The 24,487-nt window shown below is 42.3% G+C and overlaps 1 protein-coding gene, 1 long non-coding RNA gene and 1 other non-coding gene across 3 annotated transcripts in view; 1 reads left to right on the top strand and 2 right to left on the bottom strand.

The window, feature by feature from the left end:
* EPB41L4A (erythrocyte membrane protein band 4.1 like 4A) overlaps positions 1 to 21,203 on the top strand; it is a 245,863-nt gene extending 224,660 nt beyond the window's left edge. Inside the window, exons 19-24 of the mRNA XM_036279396.1 lie at positions 3,294 to 3,413; positions 9,920 to 9,967; positions 10,842 to 10,910; positions 12,293 to 12,403; positions 13,728 to 13,809; positions 21,075 to 21,203. Coding sequence (XP_036135289.1) covers positions 3,294 to 3,413; positions 9,920 to 9,967; positions 10,842 to 10,910; positions 12,293 to 12,403; positions 13,728 to 13,809; positions 21,075 to 21,203 — 559 coding nt within the window. The remainder of the gene's footprint in view (positions 1 to 3,293; positions 3,414 to 9,919; positions 9,968 to 10,841; positions 10,911 to 12,292; positions 12,404 to 13,727; positions 13,810 to 21,074) is intronic.
* Positions 21,204 to 22,333: 1,130 nt separating this feature from the next.
* On the bottom strand, positions 22,334 to 24,146 carry LOC118642644. Its single transcript, XR_004961772.1, has 3 exons — positions 23,791 to 24,146; positions 23,288 to 23,362; positions 22,334 to 22,691 (listed from the first exon to the last, which is right to left on the bottom strand). It is a non-coding gene; the product is annotated as an uncharacterized LOC118642644 (long non-coding RNA).
* Positions 23,458 to 23,591, bottom strand: LOC118643022. The gene has a single exon (XR_004961915.1). It is a non-coding gene; the product is annotated as a small nucleolar RNA SNORA13 (small nucleolar RNA).
* Positions 24,147 to 24,487: the final 341 nt, after the last annotated feature.

Raw genomic sequence — 24,487 nt, 5'->3', positions numbered from 1 at the left:
GAAATGACACTTTCATTCTTGTAATGAGGCACCAATAACCAGAGGCCTTTTGTAAGGGTGTAATTTCAAACTTCATTACAGACTACAGCAGCTACACCACCATTACTCAGGAAAATGTGCTTCTGTTGTGACTCTTCAATGAGCCTTACATTTTTAATGCAGCATGTTAGAATATTTATGAAGCAGTGTCACCAATAGAGGGCATCTGTCTTTGAAACAGGTGGGTCACAAGGATATTAGTTGCCAGGGTTTCACTGGCCTCACTTTAGACTTTCAGAAAAAAGTTAAAGGTACATGCCACAGTCTGAAATTCCGCCTTATTACTAGCAAGGGACAGGGACTCCGTGGGCTTGTGTTTCAGGAGTTTTAATCCTTTTCATCTGGTAAAGTCTACGTATGAAGGTAGCCAGTTAGACTCCACAACAGAACGCGCATACATTAATTGCGCTTCCTTTTAGATGTCTATGTCTGGGAAAAGTATGCTTGCCAGAGTCAGGCCTCAGCCGGGATCATAGGCTTGGCCTCTCAGAAATATTTAAAGATGCTGATTTCCTGATTTAAAAAAAAAATTAACATTGTGAAATTTAGTCCTGTCCATGACTCTGCAGCAATTTAGTTCAGACTGGAAGCTATAGAGGGTTAGCCATTAGGAGACCTGGGTTTTTATCCGTCCCTGGGCACTGTGAGGTGTGGGCTCCTGGGGGAGAGCAGATACCTCCTTGCTGGCCTACGACTTCCCCACTGACTGTCTCTATCTAGCATTGGACCTTCTTGTCCTGGGAGTGTCCAGGGGCCGCTCCTTCACCAGGCTGTCACATAGTACATGGTGTGGGTTCTGGCTGTAAAAATACATGTATGTATGAGTATGTATACATACACACACATATACAAGCACATAGCATTTCAAATTGGAGTGTTTCAAAGAATGGTTAATAATTATGTCCTCATGTAGTTTTACTCTTTTTTTTTTTTTTTCATATACTTCTAGTGTTAAGATCCATAGCAGTATATGTTGAATTTTAATTTCCTTTGTACATGCCACGAGAGAGCGATGTGTTCTTGAATCTGTGAAACATACCATGACTGTATCCTGTTAATTTTCTAATAGGCTGTTAGAATTGAAAGCATTAGCAAGGAAATATATAGAGTTCAAAGACTTGAAATGTGTTACAGATAATTTTTTACTTAACACAATTCCTCTTTCATCTAGAGAGACTAAGTTTCTTCCTCATGAGGAAGAAACTATTTAACTTGAATTAACTTTTTAACTTGAATTTGTCTTACATGGTCTCTGAGTTAATATGTGAAATGAGTACTTGCCACCCGTCTGCCGATTTGCATGTATAAGCAAATCCATGTATCCGCACCATGGTCGGTACTGTTGAGAGAGAGAAATGACTCCAGACTTATCTCTTCTTTCTGTTTTTGTTTTGAAGCATTTATGCTCCTATGGTCTTGAAACTGGGATGATTCCTTTGCAATTCGGTGCTTCTCTCCCACACCCTGAGAGTCTCAGTGTGTGAAATGAACATGCTGGAGCCGTTTCCTGAATGATTTACATAAATTAAAAGCTAAATATTCAAATAACAGGTGTTTAATTTTTGCAGGAATACTCACGGCTTCACCGCATTGTTGCCGTGCGTCCCAGACAGCATTTGCACATTAATTAAGCACTTGCTTCACTTCTTTCCTGCAACACTTTACCCTTGTTGCTGAAAAGTTGATGTAGCAGAAATCCAAAACTTCTCCGAAGTGGTCCACGGATCGGCTTTGTTAGGTCCATGCGGTACCTTAACATACAGAATTGCTTGCCATTACTTCACACTGGAAGAGTTCACTTTTAAAAATTCAGATGGGTGGAGTATCTTTTTAAAAATATGGAAGTTTGGTAACATTGTCCCGTGATCTCACATGGAGGATGCCTGTGCTCCCCAGTTCCCCCCTGCTCAGATTTTGCTGTGGATTTCCTGGTCCCTCATTTACATATCCCACTTGGCCCCTGGCCACCTGGAGTGTTCACCCCTTATTCCCTCCACAGCCTGTGAGCAGCCATAACCTGCTCAGCTGATAATGCATGATGCCACCATATTTCACTTTTTTGCACTTCTAGTTTTCTGTCTTAAATGGGAGTGAGTGACATCTGGCAGCTATTGTCCATGAAAACTTTGACAGTGTGATTTTTAAAGAGCATTTTAACATAAAATTATTTATTGCTGTTTTGGTTAGCACGTTTTAAACAATGATTTTGTCTCACCATGGCTGGTTTTCTCAGTGGTTAGAGCATTGGCCCTTGGACCAAAGGATCGTGGGTTCAATTCCAGTCAAGGGCACATACCTTGTAGTGGTTTGATCCCCAGCCCTGGTCCAGGTCGTGTTGGAGGCAACCAGTGGATGTGTCTCTCTCATATAGATGTTTCTCTCACTCTCTCCCCCTTCCACTCTAAAAAAAAAAAGGTTTTGTCTCATGATTCAGGATTGTCTGTATAGCAGACACACTTTTCTTTCTTTCTTTTTGTATCCTCACCTGAGGACATTTTTGCATTTATCTTCAGATAGAGCAGGAAGGAAGAGAGAGAGAGAGAGAAACATCAATGTGAGAGAGATACATTGAATGGTTGCCACCTACATGACCCCAACTGGGGCCAGGGACAAACTGCAATCGAGGGATGTGCCCGTAGTAGGAACCCAACCCCGGACTCTTGGGTCCACGGGCCGACGCTCCAACCACTGAGCCAAACTGGCCAGGGCGCAGACACCCTTTTCTGTAGTCAAAACTGGAATATGGTATATGTCAGATGGGTACTAGACTTATCAGGGGAAGACTTCATAAGTTATGTAAATGTTTAACCACTATGCTGTACAACTGAAACTAGTATATTGAATGCCAACTGTAATTGAAAAATAAATTTAAAAAATATATAAGTATGTTTTAAGAGAGTTTTTGTTTGATACATTCTTTTCTAAGAACATTTTAACCCAAAGACAGAAGTCTGAAAATAACTAATAGATATTAGTTATTTATATATATATTTAATAACTAATATTACATATTTATGTATAAATATTATATCTGTAAGTACATTCATGTATATTAACATGTTCACCCATTTAACACATTCTTAGCTTTGAGTGATGATAATGAAATTGCTTCCTCTTAATTAACTTTTCAGTTTTCTTAATAACTTTTAAATAACTTATTTGATCATTTCTTACTATCATTTAAGATGAACCAAAAAACAAAGCGCCACCTGTGTGGTGGGTGTTAACTTGAGACGAATGGTCTTTCTTTTCAGAATACGGCAGGAGAATGATATGGTTGATTCAGCGCCGCAGTGGGAAGCTGTATTAAGGAGACAAAAGGAAAAAAGCCAGGCGGACCCCAACAACAGGCGATCCAGACACAGATCTCGCTCGTACGTGGACTCTTTTTATAACTTGATTCAAAAACACTGAGCTTGAAGTAGCATGTGGCTTCTGGGGCAAACTGGGTTGTTTCTTTGAAGCCTTCTGAGGTGATTTAGTTCACCCATGATTATCCCGTTGTTTATTTGTCATATTTACCATCTTTGTGACATTCACTAACTCTTTCTGAAGCTGTAGAAGTTGGAGCACAGTCCAACGAAAATGTCATCCAAACCTAAGACTGTCAAAATTGCGTTGTGTTTTCGTTTTTAAACAAAAGCATACATTCAACTGAATAAGTAGGAATAGTCTGCTTTGTTCTGGAGCCTGTCTGGGGGTGAAATACCTGCTGCTTCTCTCAACTGGAGTCTGCAGAATTCTCTAAAGTCTTGTTCCAGGTTGAACGAGATGTGAATATCTTCCTATCAAATTACCATTTGTGCGCAGTAGTCAGGGAGTGATTCATTACACCCCAATGTTGGGATTTGCCTGCTCCTTCTGTTGCTAGGCAATACCATGTGTGAGCACAATTACCCCATGAGGAGGAGATTGCCAGTCCCCCAAATTAATTTTCTTTGGAGCTGATAAAGTTTATGAGGTTTTTTTTTTGTTTTTTTTTTTTTTTATTAATGTGTGCACTGTCCAGACTTAGACTTTCCCCTCCACTCCACTTCCCAAAGTCATACCCTTTTACATGAGTGAGCTGGGACGAGCGACCCATCCCTGCGCGATCCTGGGTAGTTAGGCGAATGGTGTTGCTTACTGGTGGAAGGAGGGGCAGGTGTCTCGGGTGGTGAGAGGTGCTGGGGAGTGGAGTTGGAGACCAACTGTGCAGGCAGGCAGGAGCTCTGAGGAGCCAGGCAGAGAGGTCCAGCTCAGGTTCACAGCGGCCAGGGGAGGACGCCTCGGGGTTTACCCACAATCCTTCATGACTCCAAGGGATGCTTCTCAGTCTTAGATGCTTGCTTTTTACCCAGAATATATATATATATTTAATATTGATTAGGGTTTATAGATACCAATTTGTAATTTCCTTTATTTTTTATCTGTGGTACCTCAGGAGTGATGTCTGTTTCTTTTGTAAGAGGACATGTGCAAGTACACTAAGCAGTGTATAGTAAGTAGGTTTTCACTTAATATCCTCAATAGGTTCTGTGACTTTACGCAAAAGTCGGTTTTATCACAGGCTAATTGATATAAAGAGTTAAGTTCCTACAGCATCTCCTCAGTGTTATAAGGAAAGGATGTTATTCGAGGACCTGCTGTACACCCTTATAGCATTATTCATTACACCATAATGTTTTCGTTCTGAAACCTAATTAAAATGTTCAGTTTAAAGCAGAAGTTAATAAAAAGCTTCCTTTGTCCTGGATACTACCTCTTTGCAACTCCGTTAAAGGGAGGTTTAGATTTGGATGAATCAAGACCTCACTGGAGATAGTCTAAGAGCTTCATATTAAATCTTAAAACAACATTTAGTTTTCTAATAACGCCTAAAGCACTCTAATTTCAATTAAACACAAATAGTAAATCTCATGTAATAAAAAAGAAAAGCAAAAATAAAATTACGAAAAATTCTATGTAGAGATTTTTAAGAAGTCGAAACACATTACTAGAAGCAATAATAAATAAAACAATCTACATATAAATAAAATTGATAAGCAGAACAATCCAATATTGTTGAGTATTATAGTTACTATAAGCCAATTATTTTTGGAGAAATATTTGTAGATGGGCCTGGTAATTTAATCTTTTTTTTTTTTGGTGGTGGTTAATCCTCACCTGAGGAAATTTTTCCATTAATTTTTAGATAGACTGGGAGAGAGAGAGAGAAAGAGAAACATTGATGTGAGAGAGACACATCGATTGGTTGCCTCCCACACACACCCCAACCAGGGCCAGGGATCGAACCTGCAACTCAGGTACATGCCCTTGACCAGAATTGAACCCAAGACCCTTTGGTCCAAGGGCCGACGCTCTAACTGCTGAGCCAAACTGACCAGGACCACTACAGCTTTTTTTAAAAGTGGAAATATGGGTAGAGTAGTATCTGAAGAAAGTAATTAAAATTGTTCTTCGGATATATTTATAAGTGTATTTGGCATTTCATATACAGTAAACCACGTATTTCTCAATTACTGTCATATAGTAGGCCCCCTTTTCCATGGTTTTGCTTTCTGTAGTTTGTTACACATGGTCAGCTGTGGTCCAAAAATATTAAATAGATAATACGAGAAATAAACAAGTCATAATTTTTATTTTTTATTATTATTTAAAAAAAATTTTTTTTCTTTATTGATTTTAGAGAGAGAGGATATGGGAGAGAGAGAGAGATTGAAACATCGATGAGAGAGAACATCTATTGGCTGCCTCCTGCACACCCCCACTGGGGATCGGGTCCACAACTGGGCGTGTGCCCTGACCGGGAATCGAGCTTGCGACCTCTTGGTGCCTGGATCAACGCTCAACCACTGAGCCACACCGGCCTGTCACAAGTCGTAACTTTTAAATTGTACGCCGTTCTGAGCAGCGTGATGAAATCTCCCCCATCCCCCTCTGTCCTCAGGGGTGTGCATCTCCACATTGTGACGCTCCCCTCCGTTAGTCACAGAGTAGCCTGCTTGGTTATCAGTTTGACTGTCACCTCATCACAGTGCTTGTGTTCAAGTAATTCCTGTTTTACTTAATTATGGCCCCAAAGCACAAGAGTAGTGACGCTGGCAACTCGGATATGCCCGAGAGAAGCCATGAAGTGCTTCCTCTGCGTGGAAAGCTGAGCAGAGTACAATAGAGGTTTTGAGAGAGAGAAAGGGAGGGAGAGGCCACATTTACATAACTTGTATTACACTTTATTGTTAGACTTGTTTTATTTCATTATTAGTTATTGTTGTTAGTGTCTTACTCTGCTTAATTTATAAATTAGACTCTCATACATGTGTATGTACAGAAAAAACATTGTCTGTAGGGTTTGGTACTGTCCGTGGTTTTAGACATCAGTTGGGGGTCTGGAGATGTGTCCCCCATGGATAAGGGGTGCACTGTTGTCTTCCTGAAGTCCTACTGCCGTGTCTATAAATTGCCTATTATTCGCTGTGGGTTTAGACTGCTATGCTACATCATTCATACCTGATTTATTTATTCTGTTTTCTTTTTGAGATCCAATGAAAAGCTAGAAAATCATATTCATTATTAAGTACCAGAGACCTACAGCAGTATACAATACAAAACCTTTCTCTCATCAAGCTGAACTATGATTGGATCTTTTCTAGCAAAACATTGAGAAGCATAGTTCTATCTAGTACATTTTCCTGTTGCTTTGACGTGATATTTGTGTTTACTTATCATTAGAAAACTTGGATAAAATGACTTTTCTACATGGGTGAACCTTTACTGGTGGGATATTTGGACCAGGCGTTGAAGCTAAAACAATAGTTCCAGGTTCAGCCTGTGTGTGAGAAGGCTCAGGCTCCCTCTGGTGGCAATCATGCCTTACTGTTTTTTTATTGGAAAAAATGTTGATAATGTGGAAGATGAGGTTGTGGGCTGGAGTGAGGGTCCCAGTTAAACACAAAACAGAAGTGGTGCCTTAGATAAAGACTTAGCATGAAGGCCCTGGACGTGACCCCTGAGCAGTCTTCAGTAGCTGGGTTGCTTGGTTCCATGGCTTCCTAATCATCCTTTAATTCTGAGTAGGGGAGAGGGAAGGAGGGGAAGATTAAAATATCTCCTGACCATATCTGTTCCGACCACTCAGGAATAGAATGAGGAGTTACTGAGATATTTATTAGTCACTTTGAATTTTTTAAACAAAGATGTTTTGTGAACTTACAGTTTTCTTAGTAATATGTTTTCAACTCTAAGCTTCCTTTTAGAGCAGTGGTGAATAGTAAAATCACAAAACTAATAAGTCAAATGCTGCCATATGTATTATCTTTAATGCAATATAGTACACAAAATATAGAACATTATATACTATGATGTAATATTTTCAAGATAATATAATTGGGATATTTGGGGAACATAGAAGACGACTGTCTGCAATGCTGGGGTTTAAGTCCTTTGTAGATTTATGAAGAATTGTTATTGTTTTAGGGATGTGGAAGAAGGATCATAATTTCTGAATGATTTCTCATCAAACTAATTTCTCTGAAAAATGAATATGAATTTAAATTGGGCTATTGGTATTGAATATTAACTTAAATGGCTAGGGGATACTTTTGAAGAATATTGGACTAATGTGGGACTGCCCGTGTATTTTTTATATGTTATATCCGTGGACAACTCAGGGTTCTATTTCCTCAGGAACTTATTTGGAGAGTTCAAGTAAAACATCTGCATAATCAAGGGCCTTTTAATTAAGAAGAATGACTTAAAGTTTTGCAGCTTTCTAAATATACAACATGCTGTTGAGCTGCTGATCATGAACTCAGTCTAAATTATTGATTAAATGTGTGCAGATGTAAGCATAAAAATAATATATTCCTCATTAGCATATGTCCCCATTTGTTAAATCACAGGTGGTCTAGCAATTGGAGGAAATTTTTTTTTTTTTAGCTTTGGAACTTTTCCCTGCCTTGAAACTGCTGGCCATTTCAGAATTCAGTTTCATTAAATTTATGACTATTATAGTGCTCTGGAACTTAAACATAGAGACTAAATTTCTGAATCTTTTAGGACCAATATTTATGGCCGGAAGGACTGATGTTCTCATTCAGGTTAAGATAACATGTCTGCTAATTCTTCTGAGATGGGAATGAAAGGCATTTCCCGTGGAATGGCAGCAATAGTAATTTCTTAAAACAAAGATACTCTATGTTTTTTGTCTTTTCTGGTAATTAAGGTAGGAAATTCTGTTGACTAAAAAATAACAGAGAAGATAAGTATAAATAAAATAAAATTCCTGCAATTCCAACACTCAGAAATATTCGCTGTTTGTGCTTTTTAATATTTGCCCCTTCTCTGCTAGTATCATTTAATGGGTTAACATATTGTTAGTGAATCGGGTCAGCCACATGTAGGAAAGGTGGATTCCATACAGGAAATCCTGCCAAGGAAGCATTTTTAAGCATACAATTTTATTCTTATAACAAAATCTATTAACGATATCATGTTTTAATGTCTGAACCAAGGCTTTATCCCCTCCGCCTTATCTTCCATCTTTTGACTCCTTTTGAGTTGACCAAAAGGTTTTTACAGATAGATTATTACATTTTTTTCTATAAAAGTAAAAAGTGCCTAGTCAATTAAGTTGCTTGAAAGTAGCTTATTGTATTCTGTGGGCTCAGAAAGCTCTACCAGAATGCCTTCTGGTGCCCTTATTAACTGAGAAAAATGAAAGCAATGATAATATGATATGTTGAAAGTGATATTGAGCCCCAAAATGCTGATACAGATTATGAATGTAAAATTCCACAAGGCAGAGTATATCAGTGGCTTTGCTTAACTCCAGGCCTTTTAATTGTTAGGGTTTGGGTCCTTTCTTTGGGCCCATTATTAGATCTCAGTTCTCTTGAAAGGACTGATGAAAGCTTATCATTTTCTCACTGGGAAAAAGACATTTTGTGGCAACAGTTGCAGTGATAATAGATTTCTAGTATTCATTGCTGTGATACAGAGTGTGAACATTGAATGCTGACTTTGAATTTTGCATTCTGGGAAGTTAAAGGTAGTGGTGTTACTACTTTCTGTTGGAATCATTCTTGCAGAAGAGATTCGTGGGTCTGTGCATAGGGATGGGGAAGGGCATATGGAGGGTGACGGCATTTGTGGGCCCATGCTGTGGCCCAGAAGCACGCATCAGATGGAACATGAAGGATGGGTCAGGGGTACACAGTCTGCCGGTCTGGACGCTCGTGCCATTTCCTTTCCTCTCGTGGTGGTGGTTTTACTAGGTAATCACAGATCATGTTGGGACTCTTTCGTATTAACAATCAGGATGAGTTCCTTTTTGCCTTTACTTAGAAATAGCTAGAGGGACCCTGGCCAGTGTGGCTCAGTTGGTTGGAGTGTTGTCCTGTCCTGTGAACCAAAGGGTCACAGGTTCCACCTTCAGTTGGGGTGCATGGGGGGGGGGCAATGATGTTTCTCTCTCTCTCTTTCCCTCTCCCTTCCTCTCTCTCTGGAATCAATGAAAAACATGTCCTTGGGTGAAGATTTTAAAAAAAGAAGAAAAAGAAATAGCTAGAGGGACCAGAAACAGAAGCCTCAAATTGTTCTTCGTAGTAATGTCACCACCAGTGGGTGTGTGCTTTGGCCCTGCAGGTCCAAGCTCTGTCATCACCGAGCCCTGGCTGTGGCTGCTCCCCATGTGATTTCTCCTCAGTGGTGCTGGTCAGATATATTGCCTGGCGTGTTCCTGCCAACCACCCCCCGGGAACTCTCCCTGCCCAGTCTTTCCCTTGGGTCTCAGCTGGTCACAGTCTGAAAACTATGAACGTTGTAGCTCCGCAAAAGTTGGTTGTGAGATTGTTAGATGAAGTGTGTTTGCAGAGATGAGCGGTGTTTTCTCAATTTCTAGGAGAAGCCCTGATATCCAAGCAAAAGAAGAGTTATGGAAGCATATTCAGTGAGTACTGGTTTTTTTTCCCCTCGTTTCAAAACCCATGTCGTTTCCAGGCATTGACGAGGAAGAGCACTGACCCTGAGAGGCCGCCTAGGGCTGAAGCCTGTCAGACAGTCCTCCCTGCCTCATCATGTGGGACACGGAGCTCACAGGCTGCTGCCTTACGGTGCCAGCAGCCCCGACATCTCTTCTCCTGCGGCCACTTAGCCTTGAATGTAATTGGGCCTCAGACAGGCCAATGTTTTACAAATAAGTGCCAAGGAAAACAGATTCAGAAGGGAAAAAAGACACCTGCTACAGGGGAGAGAAGTGGAATTTTGTAGGGAAATTAAGAGTGGTTGAGTCAGAGAAAGACAAGTATTATATAATCTCACTTATTTGTGGAATATAATGAAAAAAAATAAGAGGACAAAAACAAACATATCCAGAGTCATGGAAGTAGGGAACAGACTGACAAACCTCAGAGGGAAGGGGGGTGATTGGAAGAGATAAACCAAAGAACTTATATGCATATATGCAAGCCAGTGGACACAGACAATGGTGCGGTAAAGGCAGAGTGGGGGTGTCACTGGGGGAAAAAGGAGGGACATCTGTAATACTTTCAACAATAATGATAAAAAAATAAAAGGAATTTCCCCCTTAAAAAAAAAAAAAAGTGGCTGGAGAGCCAGTTACATTGACTATAGCTAAATTGGAAGATAGTAGATGAGCTATAGAAAAGGTTTGCCTCCCATTTCTCCTTGAATGAATTCTAGTTTTAAATCTATGTTCCTGGCTTGTATATCTATTAGGTTTGCTAATACTGTACGTTGGGACAGTTGTGAAAGTTATTAGTGTTCATACCAGCATGACAACTTCCATTTTCTTGCTCATCTAGGAAGGAACTTGTGGATCCGTCCGGCTTGTCAGAGGAACAATTAAAAGAGATTCCATATACTAAAATAGAGTGAGTATGTCTTTGAAAATCTTTGCACACAAGTTTTATTAGTACTTAGAAGTGAGTAATCCATTCTTATTCTCCATACAGTGCTTATATTTGTCTTTATGTTTTAACTGAAATTAAAAAGCATCATAGGGAAAGAGAAAAAAAGGGTCTGTTAAAGCTAATTATTCCTACCATTGTCCCATGCATGGAAGAGTGGAGGGTTCTATTCCTGGCCAGGGCACATACCCAGGTTGTGGGTTTGATCCTCAATCAGGGTGTGTGTGGGAAACAGCCCATCGATGTTTCTCTCTCACATTGATACTTCTCTCTCTCTCTCCCTCTCTTTTCTTCTCCCTCTAAAAATCAATAAAATTGTATCCTAGGGTGAGAATTAAAATAGGTCACATACCTAAGTTGCAGGTTCAATCCCTAGGTATGAGAAGAAGGCAGCCGATGTTTCTCTCACACATCAGTGTTTCTCTCTCTCCCTCTCTCTTTTTCTCTCTAGAATCAATATATTTTTTAAATAGCTAACCATTCCCCTTCTGTACTACAGTCACTGTTATCCCCTGTTAACTGACTATTTGTGTGTGGTGGGTACAAAGGGAATTTGATGATCGATGTTCGTTTTTAAAATATACATTCCTTTTTTGAGATATTCACTGATTGGTAACATCGTTTCTTTTTATTTGTTATGTAACACCAAGAGAATTATGTCGACCACAAAACCCTGTCACATAAGCCCCGTCCAGTCCCTACTGCAGAACTAGCACGTCGAATGTGCTTCATGGAAGCACAGGGGTTCCCCCGTCAGCACGCGGCATGGGCTGCAGCAGCAGGTGCCTGGTTGCTCAGTTGCCCCCCTGCCGTGACGGTGAAGAGAAAGTAGGAACCTACTTCACTGCTGTACAACTCATGCTTCCTTCCCACTCCAGGCAAATTGCAGGTTGTTACACACCCTCCCTCCTCCACCTGCCAGCCCCCTCATTTTTCAGCCAAAGATTGAATTTTTAATGACAGACTAGTCAGTAGCTAAACAATGACCGAACTTTTTCTCTTAGGAAGGCCTTTTTGTCTGCATTGTAGATTTTTTTTCTTCCATAGTACTGGAGAGAACTCAACTGTAGCGAGTAATTTAGTTACAAGTTAGTGGTTGAACATAATATATACGTACACATGTACATACAAATACTATAAAGAGTTTCATTTTCATGTATGGTTGAAGGAGTAGTTTTCTACTGTTAACTTGTGAAATTGAAGCCACTTAGGATTTCCAAACCCAAAGGGGGCCAAGTTTTTTTTAAGACTCTCAAAGTCATTATTCCTTTGTGGTGTCAATATTAAGGAATTATCCTGTCCTGACTTATGGTGTGTGTGTCCACGTGTTTTGGTTGCTTGTTCAGGACTCAAGGTGACCCGATCCGCATCAGACATTCTCATTCGCCACGAAGTTACCGCCAGTACCGCAGGTCCCAGTGTTCGGATGGAGAGCGATCCGTTCTCTCGGAAGTGAAGTAAGTAGGCGAGCCCGAGGCCGTCATCCCCCTCATGAGTCCAGAGCAGCCCAGGCCAACAGAACTTCTTGTGATAATAGAAATGTTGCACACCTGTGGCTGCTCAATATTTGGAATGTGGCTAGTGTGGCCGAGAAGCTAAGCTTTGAATACAACTAATTTTAATCAATGTAAGTAGCCATACGTGGCTGGCTAGTGGCTACCACAGGGGACAGTGCGGGGTCTAGACCATACTTAGGCTGAATCATGGCACTTCCAGGCTATGCCCTGGAGCTTTTAGAAGAAAGAAAAAAGTGCATAAGCTATTCTGTTGTGAATGATGCAGCCATATTTGAGAGAAGTTGGCGTAAGAGGTTTTTGTTTTTATTTTTTTATCTGATGGCATTTTGTCTTTTCTTTTACTACAGCAAATAGCATGTTACGGTCGTTTATGTCTTTCTGTTATTTTTTTTTCTTGTGGATAGTGACCATTATCTTGCTTAACACAATAGGCGCTATATTTTATTCTATTTTTTAAATTACTCACCTGAGAATACTTTTCTATTTATTATCAGATAGAGTGGGAGGGGAAGAGAGAGAGAGAGAGACAGAGAGAAGCATTGATGTGATAGAGCCATATCGACTGGTTGCCTCCCGCATGACTGGACCCGGGCTGGGGATGAACCGCAACCGAGGTACGTGCCCTTGACCAGAATCAAACCCATGACTCATTGGTCATGGGCCAGTGCTCTAACTGCTGAGCCAAACTGGCCAGGGCGGTGCTATATTTTAAATGAATGTTAATAAAATAATTATTCATGTAAAAGTACTATAATCATAGAAATTCATTTCCTCTGTATTGCTGAGTAGGAATGTTAACCAATAAACTCTGAATTAAGGCTCAAAACTTAGACAAACATTAATAGATTGGGAGATAGATTAGCCCAATGGAGAGGGGTATTGGCCAGGTTTTGTTTATTTGTAAAATGTAGATAAGAGATGTCAATAGTACCATGGGTTTATAAAGAAAATACAAATAGCTAATAAATGTTCTTTAGAAACAAATCAAAAAGTCATTTATACAACATGTCACAGTAAGAAAAGCACATGGGAAAGAGACCTATGTTTTATTCTCAGATCTTCTATTTATTTGCTTTGATTTTGGGCATATTACTTAACCTGTCCGACTTAATTCAGAAACATTTATTCAACACCTCTCTGTGTGAAGCACCGTCATGGGCACGCTAAGGGATACAAATATATAAAGCACGCATCTTACGCTATAGCTCTCTTCCAACTCAAATTGTGATTGTCAGAGGTTAATTCTAAAACTTACTCTCTGCAGCTCAAAAACGGATCTTGTACCTCCACTTCCCGTGACCCGTTCTTCAGATGCTCAGGGTTCTGGTGGCTCCACAGTTCATCAGGTTGGTCATAATAAGTTTTAAGGTGTTATAGAGAACAGTTTTAACAAGCACTTTTCTGAAAGTTCTCTTGGCAGGTAGGAAAATGTATCTTTAACTTGATTCTGAGCGTCTGTATTTTAAAATCACGTGTACAAAACATGGAAGGAAGAGAGCGGGGCTGGTCAGGCAAGGCACAGCCCGGGAAGAGTTCTGTCCGGAGGGAGAGCTGGAGACAGTGCCAGATCTAGAGTGATAGGAGGCTTGGGGCAAGGCCAAGGATAACAGAGATGGCCAGATTGTTTGGAGCCAGAATAAGGGAACAATGGCTTCACTAATTAAAAACCAAAAACCAAAACCCAAATGTTTAGTATTTTTTGAGCCAGAGAAACGAGGAGAAAGTGGTAGACTCACAGAGGGCAGAGGTTCTGCTGATAACTGGTGGCAGACGGGAGAATTACTCAAGTCCGGTTTTCTTTGTGTCTTCTCCATCAGAGAGAATTACTTTTGTTCTGGAAATGTTTTAAAAGTGTGGTTAAAGGCGAATTCAATGACATTACAAGGAATGTCGCTGCTGTAACACTCAGCTGAATTAGACAGATACATCGGGAGCAATGCAGCAAACATTTCAGCCAGGTGTTTGGCACCATCTCTCATGGTACATTGCTTTATAAGAGAGAAAAATATGCAGGCTGTAGAAGATCCCTGGATGGATTTATATCTGGTTAAACAACCGCTCCTAAAACAGAGTTGGTGTTTATAATGGATCAAAGTTAATGTTTACAGTGGATCAGTGTCAGCCTATTGTTCGCAGCGCTGTGGTTTTAAGTCTTTGGATCATGAGCCTCTTCGAAAAGCCAACATGACCAGTGTCTCTCTCCCATGAACATGCTGTCAGCACATACACAGTTTTTATACAGATTCTAGGAGTTCATGGAGCCTGAGAACCCTGACTCCAGCAGTACTGAGCATGTTGCCCTTTGTTTGCTCTTACTCATTTTTGCCAGTGACTTGAGCAAGAACAGAAAAACCCTGTGCTCATGTAGATTAGGTTCTCTAGAAACAGATTCTGAAATGGAGATTTGCATGGAGGAAATTTATTGGAGAGCGCTGTTAGGATCAACACTTTTTGGGGAGTGGAAGAGGTTTGGGCAGAGGCAAGAACTGAACTGTGTCGTAAAGCCCCCTAAAAAGGCATCCGCTGATTCCGCGGGGAGCTCTGGAGATGAGAGGGCCCTTCTGATTCATCCCATCTGCAATCAAGGGGGTTGGGCCTTGACGCACTCACACTATGTAGCAGTCGTGGGATAAAGGGTGCCCTTGGGAGGGGCATGACCCTGGGGGAGGTGGCTCTCTTGGCTGAGGGCATTTCCTGCAGAGGGGCTCAGTTCAGAGCCCTGGAGCGGCCATCATCCCCCACCGCTGAGGGAGTGAATGCCTGGTCAGGACAGAGATCAGGGTGCTAACCACAACGTCCACTACAATCTACATAATGTTTGATTAGGTGAATCTGGGAGAGCTAACAGGCTGTTCAAGCAGACAATTTGTTCGAAATCAATAGCACTTTTAAACAGTTACATTCATATTAGTAGCTAGGGTTTTGCATTGAGACTGACTGAAGTTTGTGCCTCCTTGGCTCCGCCCACATACTACTTGTGTGACGTTGGGCAAAGAGTTTAACTTCTAAGCCTCAATTTCTGTGCAGTGTAGATAGTAACCTACTTCTGAGGATTACTGTGCAGATTAATAAGTAGTTATCTTTCAGAACTTTTCTTCTATCTTAAATTTAAGGTGGCTTTAATACGAATAGGAATTTTACTTGATTGTATTTTTGTTTTTCCTATTACTCCCTAACTCAGTGCTTTTCTAACAGCGTGCTGCAAGAGTTTTATAGCATGCATTACCTGGCTGTTTGTCAGGAGCACTGACCTCTTTTTCTCTTAGGTTGTCAAATAAAATAATGACGACAGCCAACACAACAACTGCCATCTGATGTGAATGAATCAAAATTGTACATATATTTTTGTCAGATCGACAAAAAATGTGTTTTTTGTTGTGCTGCAGAATTTTAGTAATTAATTCGTGTGCCGTGAGATGAAAAAGGTTGAAAATCACTGCCCTAACTAATCACCATCTCTTAGGAATCTCAAAAAGCGTAAAGAACTCACATTAAATGTTGAAAGAATCTCTCTCCCTTTGCTGCATACAAGAACAGCTCGCACACATCTTCTGATCAATGGCACTGACTCTAAGCTTGTCACTGGGACATCTTTGATTCTGAACTGAACAAATAGCTGCTGAGCACATCTAAAGAGCGGCAGGCACTGGTCTGGGCATGGGCCGTCTGAACTGCAGCCTATGGGCTAAGTCTAGTCTGCTGCCTGTTTCTGTCTAGCTCAGGTGCTAATAATGGTTTTTACATTTAAAAAAATTTTTTTTTCTTTATTGATTTTAGAGAGAGAAGAAGAGAGAGGGAGAGATAGAAACATCAATGAGAGAGAACATTGATTGGCTGCCTCCTGCATGCCCTCCACTGGGGTTTGGGCCCATAACCTGGGCATGTGCCCTGACCAGGAATCGAACTGGTGACCTCTTGGTTCATGGGTCGATGCTCAACCACTGAGCCACACCGGCCAGGCACATATTCCTTTTTTTTAAAAAAACCTTCTATAAATGTAAAAATAGACTTCTGGTTAAGATGGCAGTGTAGGTAAACATGGTACTCGCCTCCTCCCACAGCCACATCAAAACAACTAAACTACCACACAACCATTATTCAGAACTGCCTGACATCAAGCTGAATGGAAGTCGTACAACTATGAAATTAAAGAAGCCACACCGAGACTGGTAGGAGGTGCAACAGGCTGGTCCCACACCCACGTGTGGTGGATAAAAATCAGGAGGACACCTCGGCTGGGAAGGTCCTCCCTGAGAAGTGAGGGGTCCCCGTCCCACACCAGGTGCCCAGCCCAGGGTTCCAGTGCCAGGAAGAGAAGTCCCCATAACTTCTGACTGTAACTGAGGCTGAGGGAAGCTATGGCTGCTGGAGCCCCAGGCAGCTCCTTTTAAAGGGCCCAAGTACGGACTTACTCAGACTTGCTCCCTTCAAGCTCGGAGGGGAGGCATCTTGAAAGGCACCAGAGACGTACGGGGAATAACTGAGTCCTTTGGCATCAGGGCGAGAGCTGGAGAGGCAGTTTTCTCTCAGATAGATGTGCTGGCGGAGGCCTTTGTTCCTCTGGTGAGCCCTTCTCTGGGGCAGTAGAGAGCCGCCATAGCTGGGACTCCAGCAGCCTGGCTCACACTGGTTGCCCCACCCTAGTGATTCCCTGAGGCCCTGCCCCACCCAACTTTCAGGCCCATCCAAGCTGTTGCCAGTGGCCTTACCATAGGATTGGCCTGTCTTGGATCCTGCTCCAGAGTTTCTTAAAATCTCTCAAATGAGCAGCATCTGGTCTCAGCAAGCCCCATATTTCTTGTTAGGTGGCTCCAGGCCTGGCTGTAGAAGCAGCCAACCTTGGTTCACAGCTTGGCTTTTCCTGGGCACCTGCAAGCCCAGCACAAGAAGCAGCCATCTGCAAATCACTTTTTTGCTTATGCCAGGTGACCCTGGGTAGATACAGGCGGAGGTTGACCTTGCTCCAGAGCCAGCACACCCAGTGGGTAGCTTCAGACCACATCAAAGCACCACCACCCAACCAGCTCCACAAGTGACACACTTAGTGAGTGGACTCAGTGGTTACCAGAGCTGTGCTGAAGTAGGCCTTGCCCTGTGTGGTGGGCCCCTACACAGCTGATCCTCCAAGGGAGTCAGAGGCCAGTGGTCAGTGAGCAAAGCCAGTCCTTGCAGCTGATCAGCCTGAGTAAATCCTTCCCATTGACATGCCAGCAGCAATCCAGACTCAATTACCACAGAAGGGTATACAGTCCACACCAAGGGTATACCTTGAGGGCCCAGCTGGGGTGATCAGGGACACTGTGCCACTGGATCCTACAGGACACCTACAATAATAGGCCACCCTATGAAGCCTAGGAGACATAGCAACTCTACCTAATATGTACAGAGAAACAATAACAGGGAAGCAGCCAAAATGAGGAGACAAAGAAACATGTCCCAAATGAAAGAAAAGAACAAAACTCCAGGAAAAGAACTAAACAAAATGGAGATATGCAATCAGTCAGATGCAGAGTACAAAACACTGGTTATAAGGTTGTTCAAGGAACATGGTGAAACCTTCAAAGAAACTTAAGGAGACCTCTGAGAAGCTTAGTGAGAACATCAACAACATAAAAGAGGACCAGTCAGAAATGAAGGATGCACTAACTGAAATAAAAAATAATTTACAGGGAATCAATAGTAGAGTAGGTAAAGCCAAGAAGCAAACCATCGATTTGGAATACAAGGAAGCAAAAAACACCCAATTAGAACAGTAAAAAGAAAAATGAAGCCAAAAAAATGAGGTTGGTGTAAGGAACCTTTGGGACAACTTCAAGTGTGCCAACATTCACATCATAGGGGTGCCAGAAGGAGAAGAGAGAGAGCAAGAAATTGAAAACCTATTTGAAAAATAATGACAGAAAATTTTCCTAACTTGATGAAGGAAACAGACATACAAGTCCAGGAAGCACAGTGAGTTCCAAACAAGATGAACCCAAAGAAGTCCACACCAAGACACATCATCATCAAAATGCCAAAGGTTAAATACAAAGAGAGAATCTTAAAAGCAAAAAGAGAAGAGCAGTTTGTTACCTACAAAGGAGCTCCATAAGACTGTCAGCTGATTTCTCAAAAGAAACTTTGCAGGCCAGAAAGGAGTGGCAAGAGATATTCAAGGTGATGAAAAGCAAAGACCTACAACCAAGATTACTCTATCTGCAAAGCTATCATTTAGTATTGATGGACATATCAAGAGTTTCCCAGACAAGAAAAAGCTAAAGGAGTTCATCACCACCAAACCAGTATTATATGAAATGTTGAAGGGTCTTCTTGAAGGAGAAGATATTAATACATATCTATCAACAATTGAATCTACAAACAAAATGAGCAAACAACAGAAACAGACTTATAGATACAGAAAACACTTTGTTGCTTGCCAGATGGGTGGGGGCTGGAGGGATGGGTGAAAAAGATGAAGAAATTAAGAAGTACAAATTGGTTGTTAGACTGATGAACCTCAAAGGGAAGAGGGGGAGAGAGGGTGGGATGAGATAAACCAAGAACTTATATGTATATATGCATAACCAATGGACACTGACAATAGTGTGAGGAACGCAGGAGCGGGGCAGGATTGGGGAGGAGGGGTTCAACGGGGAAAAAAGGGGGGTACATCTCTAATACATTCAACAATAAAGATGAGTTAAAAAAAATGTAAAAACTGCCTGGCTGGTGTGGCTCAGTGGTTGAGCGGTGACCCATGCACCAAGAGGTCACTGGTTCGATTCCTGGTTCGGGCACATGCCCAGGTTGTGGGCCCAATCCCCAGTGGGGGCATGCAGGAGGTGGCCAATTAATGTTCCCTCTCGTTGATATTTCTCTCTCTCTCTCCCTCTCCCTTCCTCGCTCTCTAACATCAATAAAGAAAAAAAAAAAAGGTAGTATGTAACAGAAACAGGAGGTAGTATGCAATCTGGCTCTTTACAGAGAAATGTTAGTTGACTCCTGACCTAGACATATAACACCTAAATGTAAACAGGCAAACACAATACAAAATAATTAGGTAAGCATTACAAAGAAACAAAGGTCTGAAAATCAACAGGAGACCTTTCTTAGGTAGGTAGGGTAGAAGGCCATCTCAGAAAGTGATGTGTAAGGCTGAAACATTATAGGAAAGAGGGAGCCAGCCATGTGAGAGTGGGCAGAAGGCCGATGTAAGCAGAGGGAAGAGCACGGGAAAATATGAGGCTGGGAAGGGCCTGGGTGTTTGAGAAACTGGTCTGAGCATAGTTGAGTGAGGGGGAAAGACAGATAACTCAGGGGCTTAGATGCCATAGGAAGAGTGTGAATTTTATTCTAAGTGCCAAAGGGAAACCACTGATCCAGTTGCCATGGTGATGTGTGAAGCAGGAAACTTGCCTTCCCTAAATCCCACCTCGGTGCTGGAGTTCTGGCAGTGGCCTGGCTTGCCTATACCTCAACTTGCCTTTTCACAAGAAGGCTGGTTAAGTGGTGCATTAGGGGCTTAGATTTACTTATTTCCTTAAGGTTTGCAGGCAGAGGGCAGGTTCAATCCTAGACAAACTTAAAAAGGTGTAATGTTTGTTTTAGGTACACTCCCAGCTCCTATCTGGTGATTCTTCTGATATATAACTCTCTTGCCCTGCCCTCTCTCATATGTACTGGTGTCTTCCTCCCACCTCTCTGGTTGTCTAGAAATATTCTATCTCAAATTGATAGTCTCATGCTCCAAAGTGATCTTGATTCATACTCCCCATGCTTAGCAGAATTGTTCCATCAGAGTACCTTTGAATGTCAGTAAACCAAATTAAGCCTGTCACAGGAACTTCTTAAGTGGTCATTTATTTTAACCCAAATTAATCTCAAAATAGAATTCTGGACTGTGTAACTCATTTTTTTGTGGGCAAATACTTTTGGGGAAGTAAATATGCTTGTTAGCCTGATCTACTGACAGGTTAGGCCATCGCTAGGAGTTAAGAGCAGGAAGTTAAGCAGAGGGATCTGTGTGGGACAATTGCTAGTGTCATTCTCAGGGCCTTCACGGGGTGGGGGAGGCATATATATGGTCCAATTCCAGAAGTTCTGGGTGGATAGCCAGGCTCTGGTAGCTCGGTTCCCATTTCTCCACCCTCTAAGTCCAAGTCCCCTTGAGAATCCCTCCTCTACCCCAATTGAAGGGATCTCCAGCCCCCAGTGGTGGTGGTGGTGGTGGGGGGGGGGCAGGGCATTGTTATGGGTTTCATTCTGTGACTACTGAAAATATATTCAGAGATGATAAATTACCCAACTCCCTATTCTCTGATCTCTCTGTCCCTCCTTAGAACAATGGGAGGCTGGAGCCTGGTTTAGGAATGACTAAAGAAAATGACACTTAACTGGAGGGGTTGAGATTTATGCCTATTTTCAGGAGTAAAATTTTTATGCATTTAACTGTCAGAATTAACTTTCTATTTAAGATTTCAACACAATCATGTTACCTAACTAGAGGAAATCTTTGAACAGCTTTTGATATTATGAACTTTTCTTATGTCTTAAATTTAAGAAATTCTGATGTTATTAACAAAGTAATTAACTCGGCTGTATTTTCTTCTGGATTTTACTATTTTTCTTCTAGAGAAGAAATGGTTCTAAAGATAGCCTGATTGAAGAAAAATCTCAGACATCTACAAGCAATCTGGCTGGAAAACATATAGCAAAAACAATAAAAACTATCCAAGCTTCCCGGCTCAAGATAGAGACTTGATCCCAGTGAAGGGCTTGGGATGGGGGTTGGGAGGGGTTGGGAAAGGGTGTGCGTGCAGCCTTTACTTTGAAACTGTGCAGCCTTTACTTTGAAACTGTGAATTGTTAACTATTCAAGTATCTTGGACCTGCAAGTGTTTTTCAGAAGAAAATAGTCTGTTGCTTCTTTTAAAGGTTTAACTACAGTATATTTGTGCTGAAGGGCCTTTTTATTTGGTAACTGGAAGGATAGTTGTCTTGTAAAAACTCATTCACTGGATGCTATTTCCACAACCAAAAGCAGATGCTTCTGATCAAAGTTCTGGAATCCTGGACTGCAGCTGCTGAGCTGTGCAATAGTACACCAAGTGGGATGAAGAGTTCTTCCCAACTCTAGGTGGACCTCAGCCTGAGCACACATGCATGAGGACTGAGGTCACATCACTTTCAGTCTGCAGAATTTTTATTCATATAAATGTTCTTTGTAATGCTGTATTTTGTGGTATTAAGTTCCACTGGTTATTTACAAATGTAAAGCTTTTTGTTTGAGAGCATTGCTTTTAATTTCTAGTGTCCTTGTCTTGTTTTCAGGGGGGGGGGGGGGAGGCTGTGTGGATTTCAGCCTATAAACTCATGACCGACCACCTTCAACCTCAAATGGTTCCTCCATTCTGTGGCTATCTGTCCCCAAAAACTATTTCAGACCTCCCCCCTCTGCAATGTACTTTACATGGAATAAAAACACTAATGCAAGACATCTTTTACCCTCCCCCTTACTACCTCTTCCCCAGGCGGTTCTTTTATGGCCATGACCATAAAGTTCACTCCTATAGTTCAAACAGGTCAGTGTTCTTCCAAGAAACCAACTAGTTTCATATGGACACCTCCTCTATTACCAAGTCCTGTCACCTTTGCTCTCTATAGCTTAATTACCCCGTTACTAATTTTGCCACATTGGCCAGAGGTGCTCAGCTCTTGTTAAGACAACTGTAGCAGCTCCCAATTGGCCCACTGGTATCCCTTTTCTTGCAAATGTAATGTTCTATATAACAGGATTTCCCCTTGCTTTACACACAGCCCGAAGTGGTCTGGCATCTTACCTCTTCAGGTTCAGTTGGTAACATAAAAGCACACCCATGCCCTAAAACCAACGAGGCTAGTTCAGCTCACCATGAGGCACTGGAGGAAAGCAACATTTCTCTTTGGGCCTCGCATAAACCTTTATTTCATAAGCCTTCCAGTTACAGAACTGAATATTAATCTTAACTGCTGAGATCTTACAATTTTGAAGTTGCCGGGGGAAGAGGGAGAAACTCTGATTTTTAAAAAAAAATAAAACAAGGTTTTCTGGCAGTCACAAAATACACAAACCCCCAAGAAGCACATTTAAATATTTATTCACAGGCCCATTATTTTAAATGTATATTTATGAACTGTCCAGAGGCAGCTCTGTTCCTCCTCAGACTCTTCCTGTGAAGATCAAGTTTTCAAATTCTTCACCAAGGACACCCTAAAAGAAAAATGCAATGAATTTTACAAGCAAATATTTACATGCATCATACCTTAAATAAACTGGAAACAGGCTATCCCATTTGCTATTAATGTCACCTTATTAATTACAGACATGCCAATACTAACAAGTCATTAATACCCAATTTCAACTAATACCCAAAAGACACCCCAGTGTAGAAAGGTAATAAAACTCCCATTACAAGTAACAGCTTTTATTTTTAAAATATTTAAATCTTTTTATTATAAGTACTTATATTGCCTGAAAATATTTAGTTGGGTGTTCTTAAATTAATCCTCACTTAAGGATATTTTTCCATTGATTTAAGATAGAACGGAAGGGAGGGAGAGAAACATCCATGTGAGAGACATATTGATTGGTTGTGTCCCTCACGAACCTGACTGGAGCTGGGGATGAAACTTGCAATCCAGGTACATGCCCTTAACTGGGAATCAAACCTTCGACCCCTCGGTCCAATGGCTGACGCTCTAAACCACGAAGCAAAACCAGCCAGGGCTACTGAGTTATTTTACTAAAACCCAAATAATTATAAAAGCAATGCATATTTAACAGACAGAACTTCTACATCACCCTACCTTAGGTCATCTTTGTGCTCCCAGGTAGTATTCAGCTAGCAGCAGTCTGTGTGTGCTTCAAGAGCCATCTTTCCCCTACACAAAAATTAGTTAAAATCGGTTATGAGAAACTACACTTAATGTTGGCCGACTCAAGATCGCATGTGCAAACAAATTAATGTAAAAGCATCAACTGTCACTTACACAGCTCCTACACCAAAGACATCAGACTCAAGGGCAGGAAAGGGCTGCACAGTGTTTAGTTTACGCCTTTTTTGACACCACATTCACTAGTTTCCAAAAGTGAATGGGCAACACAAAGGCTACACACAAGCCGCTACGTCAGGACCAATCAGCCCAGAGACGAGCCGTTCTGCGGACTAGAGCGGACGGGAACGATGAACTAATCCCAGCTCCAGATTGTTTTACAACTCAAAATGCGACACGGTCACGAACACTGAACATGGTTAAAATCTTAAGGCTTCAACGCAAGTGATCTTTTTTCACACTAACGTGAAACTCACCTGCCAAGCTGGTGACACTCGTCCGGTTCCCGCAGGTTCTGCGCCGGACACCGCGGGGCTGCCCCGAGCCGCGTGGCGCGTCCACGCGGCCTGACCTCGCGCCGGGCCAGGGTGCGCTCACACGAGGCCGTTCCCTTCCACCAAAACCCTCGCTTCTATGAAAAACTCCTGCACACAGTTTATATGAGCAATAAACTCAAATGCACTCAAACCAGCCTCCCGATTGCTGGCGTGGGAACGCAGGCTGAGGTCCGCTTCGGGCCGCCACGGACAACGTGGCTGAGGTCCGGCCGAACCGCTGCCGCGCGCGCATCCATGGCTCGGGAGCTCGGAGCCGGCCGGGGCGCCCCACCGGGCTCAGGGCGGCCGCGCGACCTGCCCGCCGCCCCCGCCCACAGAGGCCACGCGGTCGCGCGTCCCGAGCCACCGCCATCCAGGAGCCACAGCTGCAGGACATCACGGCCGGAGAGGGGAGGCGAGAAAGGCCGCGCGACCTTCCCACAATGCTTTTCTACCACTGGAAGGATCCACTGTCGGCCGGGCGCGGGGACCACGGGCTGTACCATCGGCCACCGCGCGCTCGCGAGAGCCGCCTTGTGGCGGGAGGGAGAAGTGCCCAGTGATTGGCTGTCGGTGGGTCTCCAAGGCGGAAGAGGACTGAACAGCCAAGGTTCCCCTTCTGCACCCCAGTGCTTTG

Source organism: Molossus molossus, unplaced genomic scaffold, assembly GCF_014108415.1.
Source record: "Molossus molossus isolate mMolMol1 unplaced genomic scaffold, mMolMol1.p scaffold_m16_p_3, whole genome shotgun sequence".
Classification (NCBI taxonomy): Eukaryota; Metazoa; Chordata; class Mammalia; order Chiroptera; family Molossidae; genus Molossus; species Molossus molossus.
The sequence above is the reverse complement of the archived record's forward strand: the minus strand, read 5'-3'. Positions and strand labels throughout refer to the sequence as shown.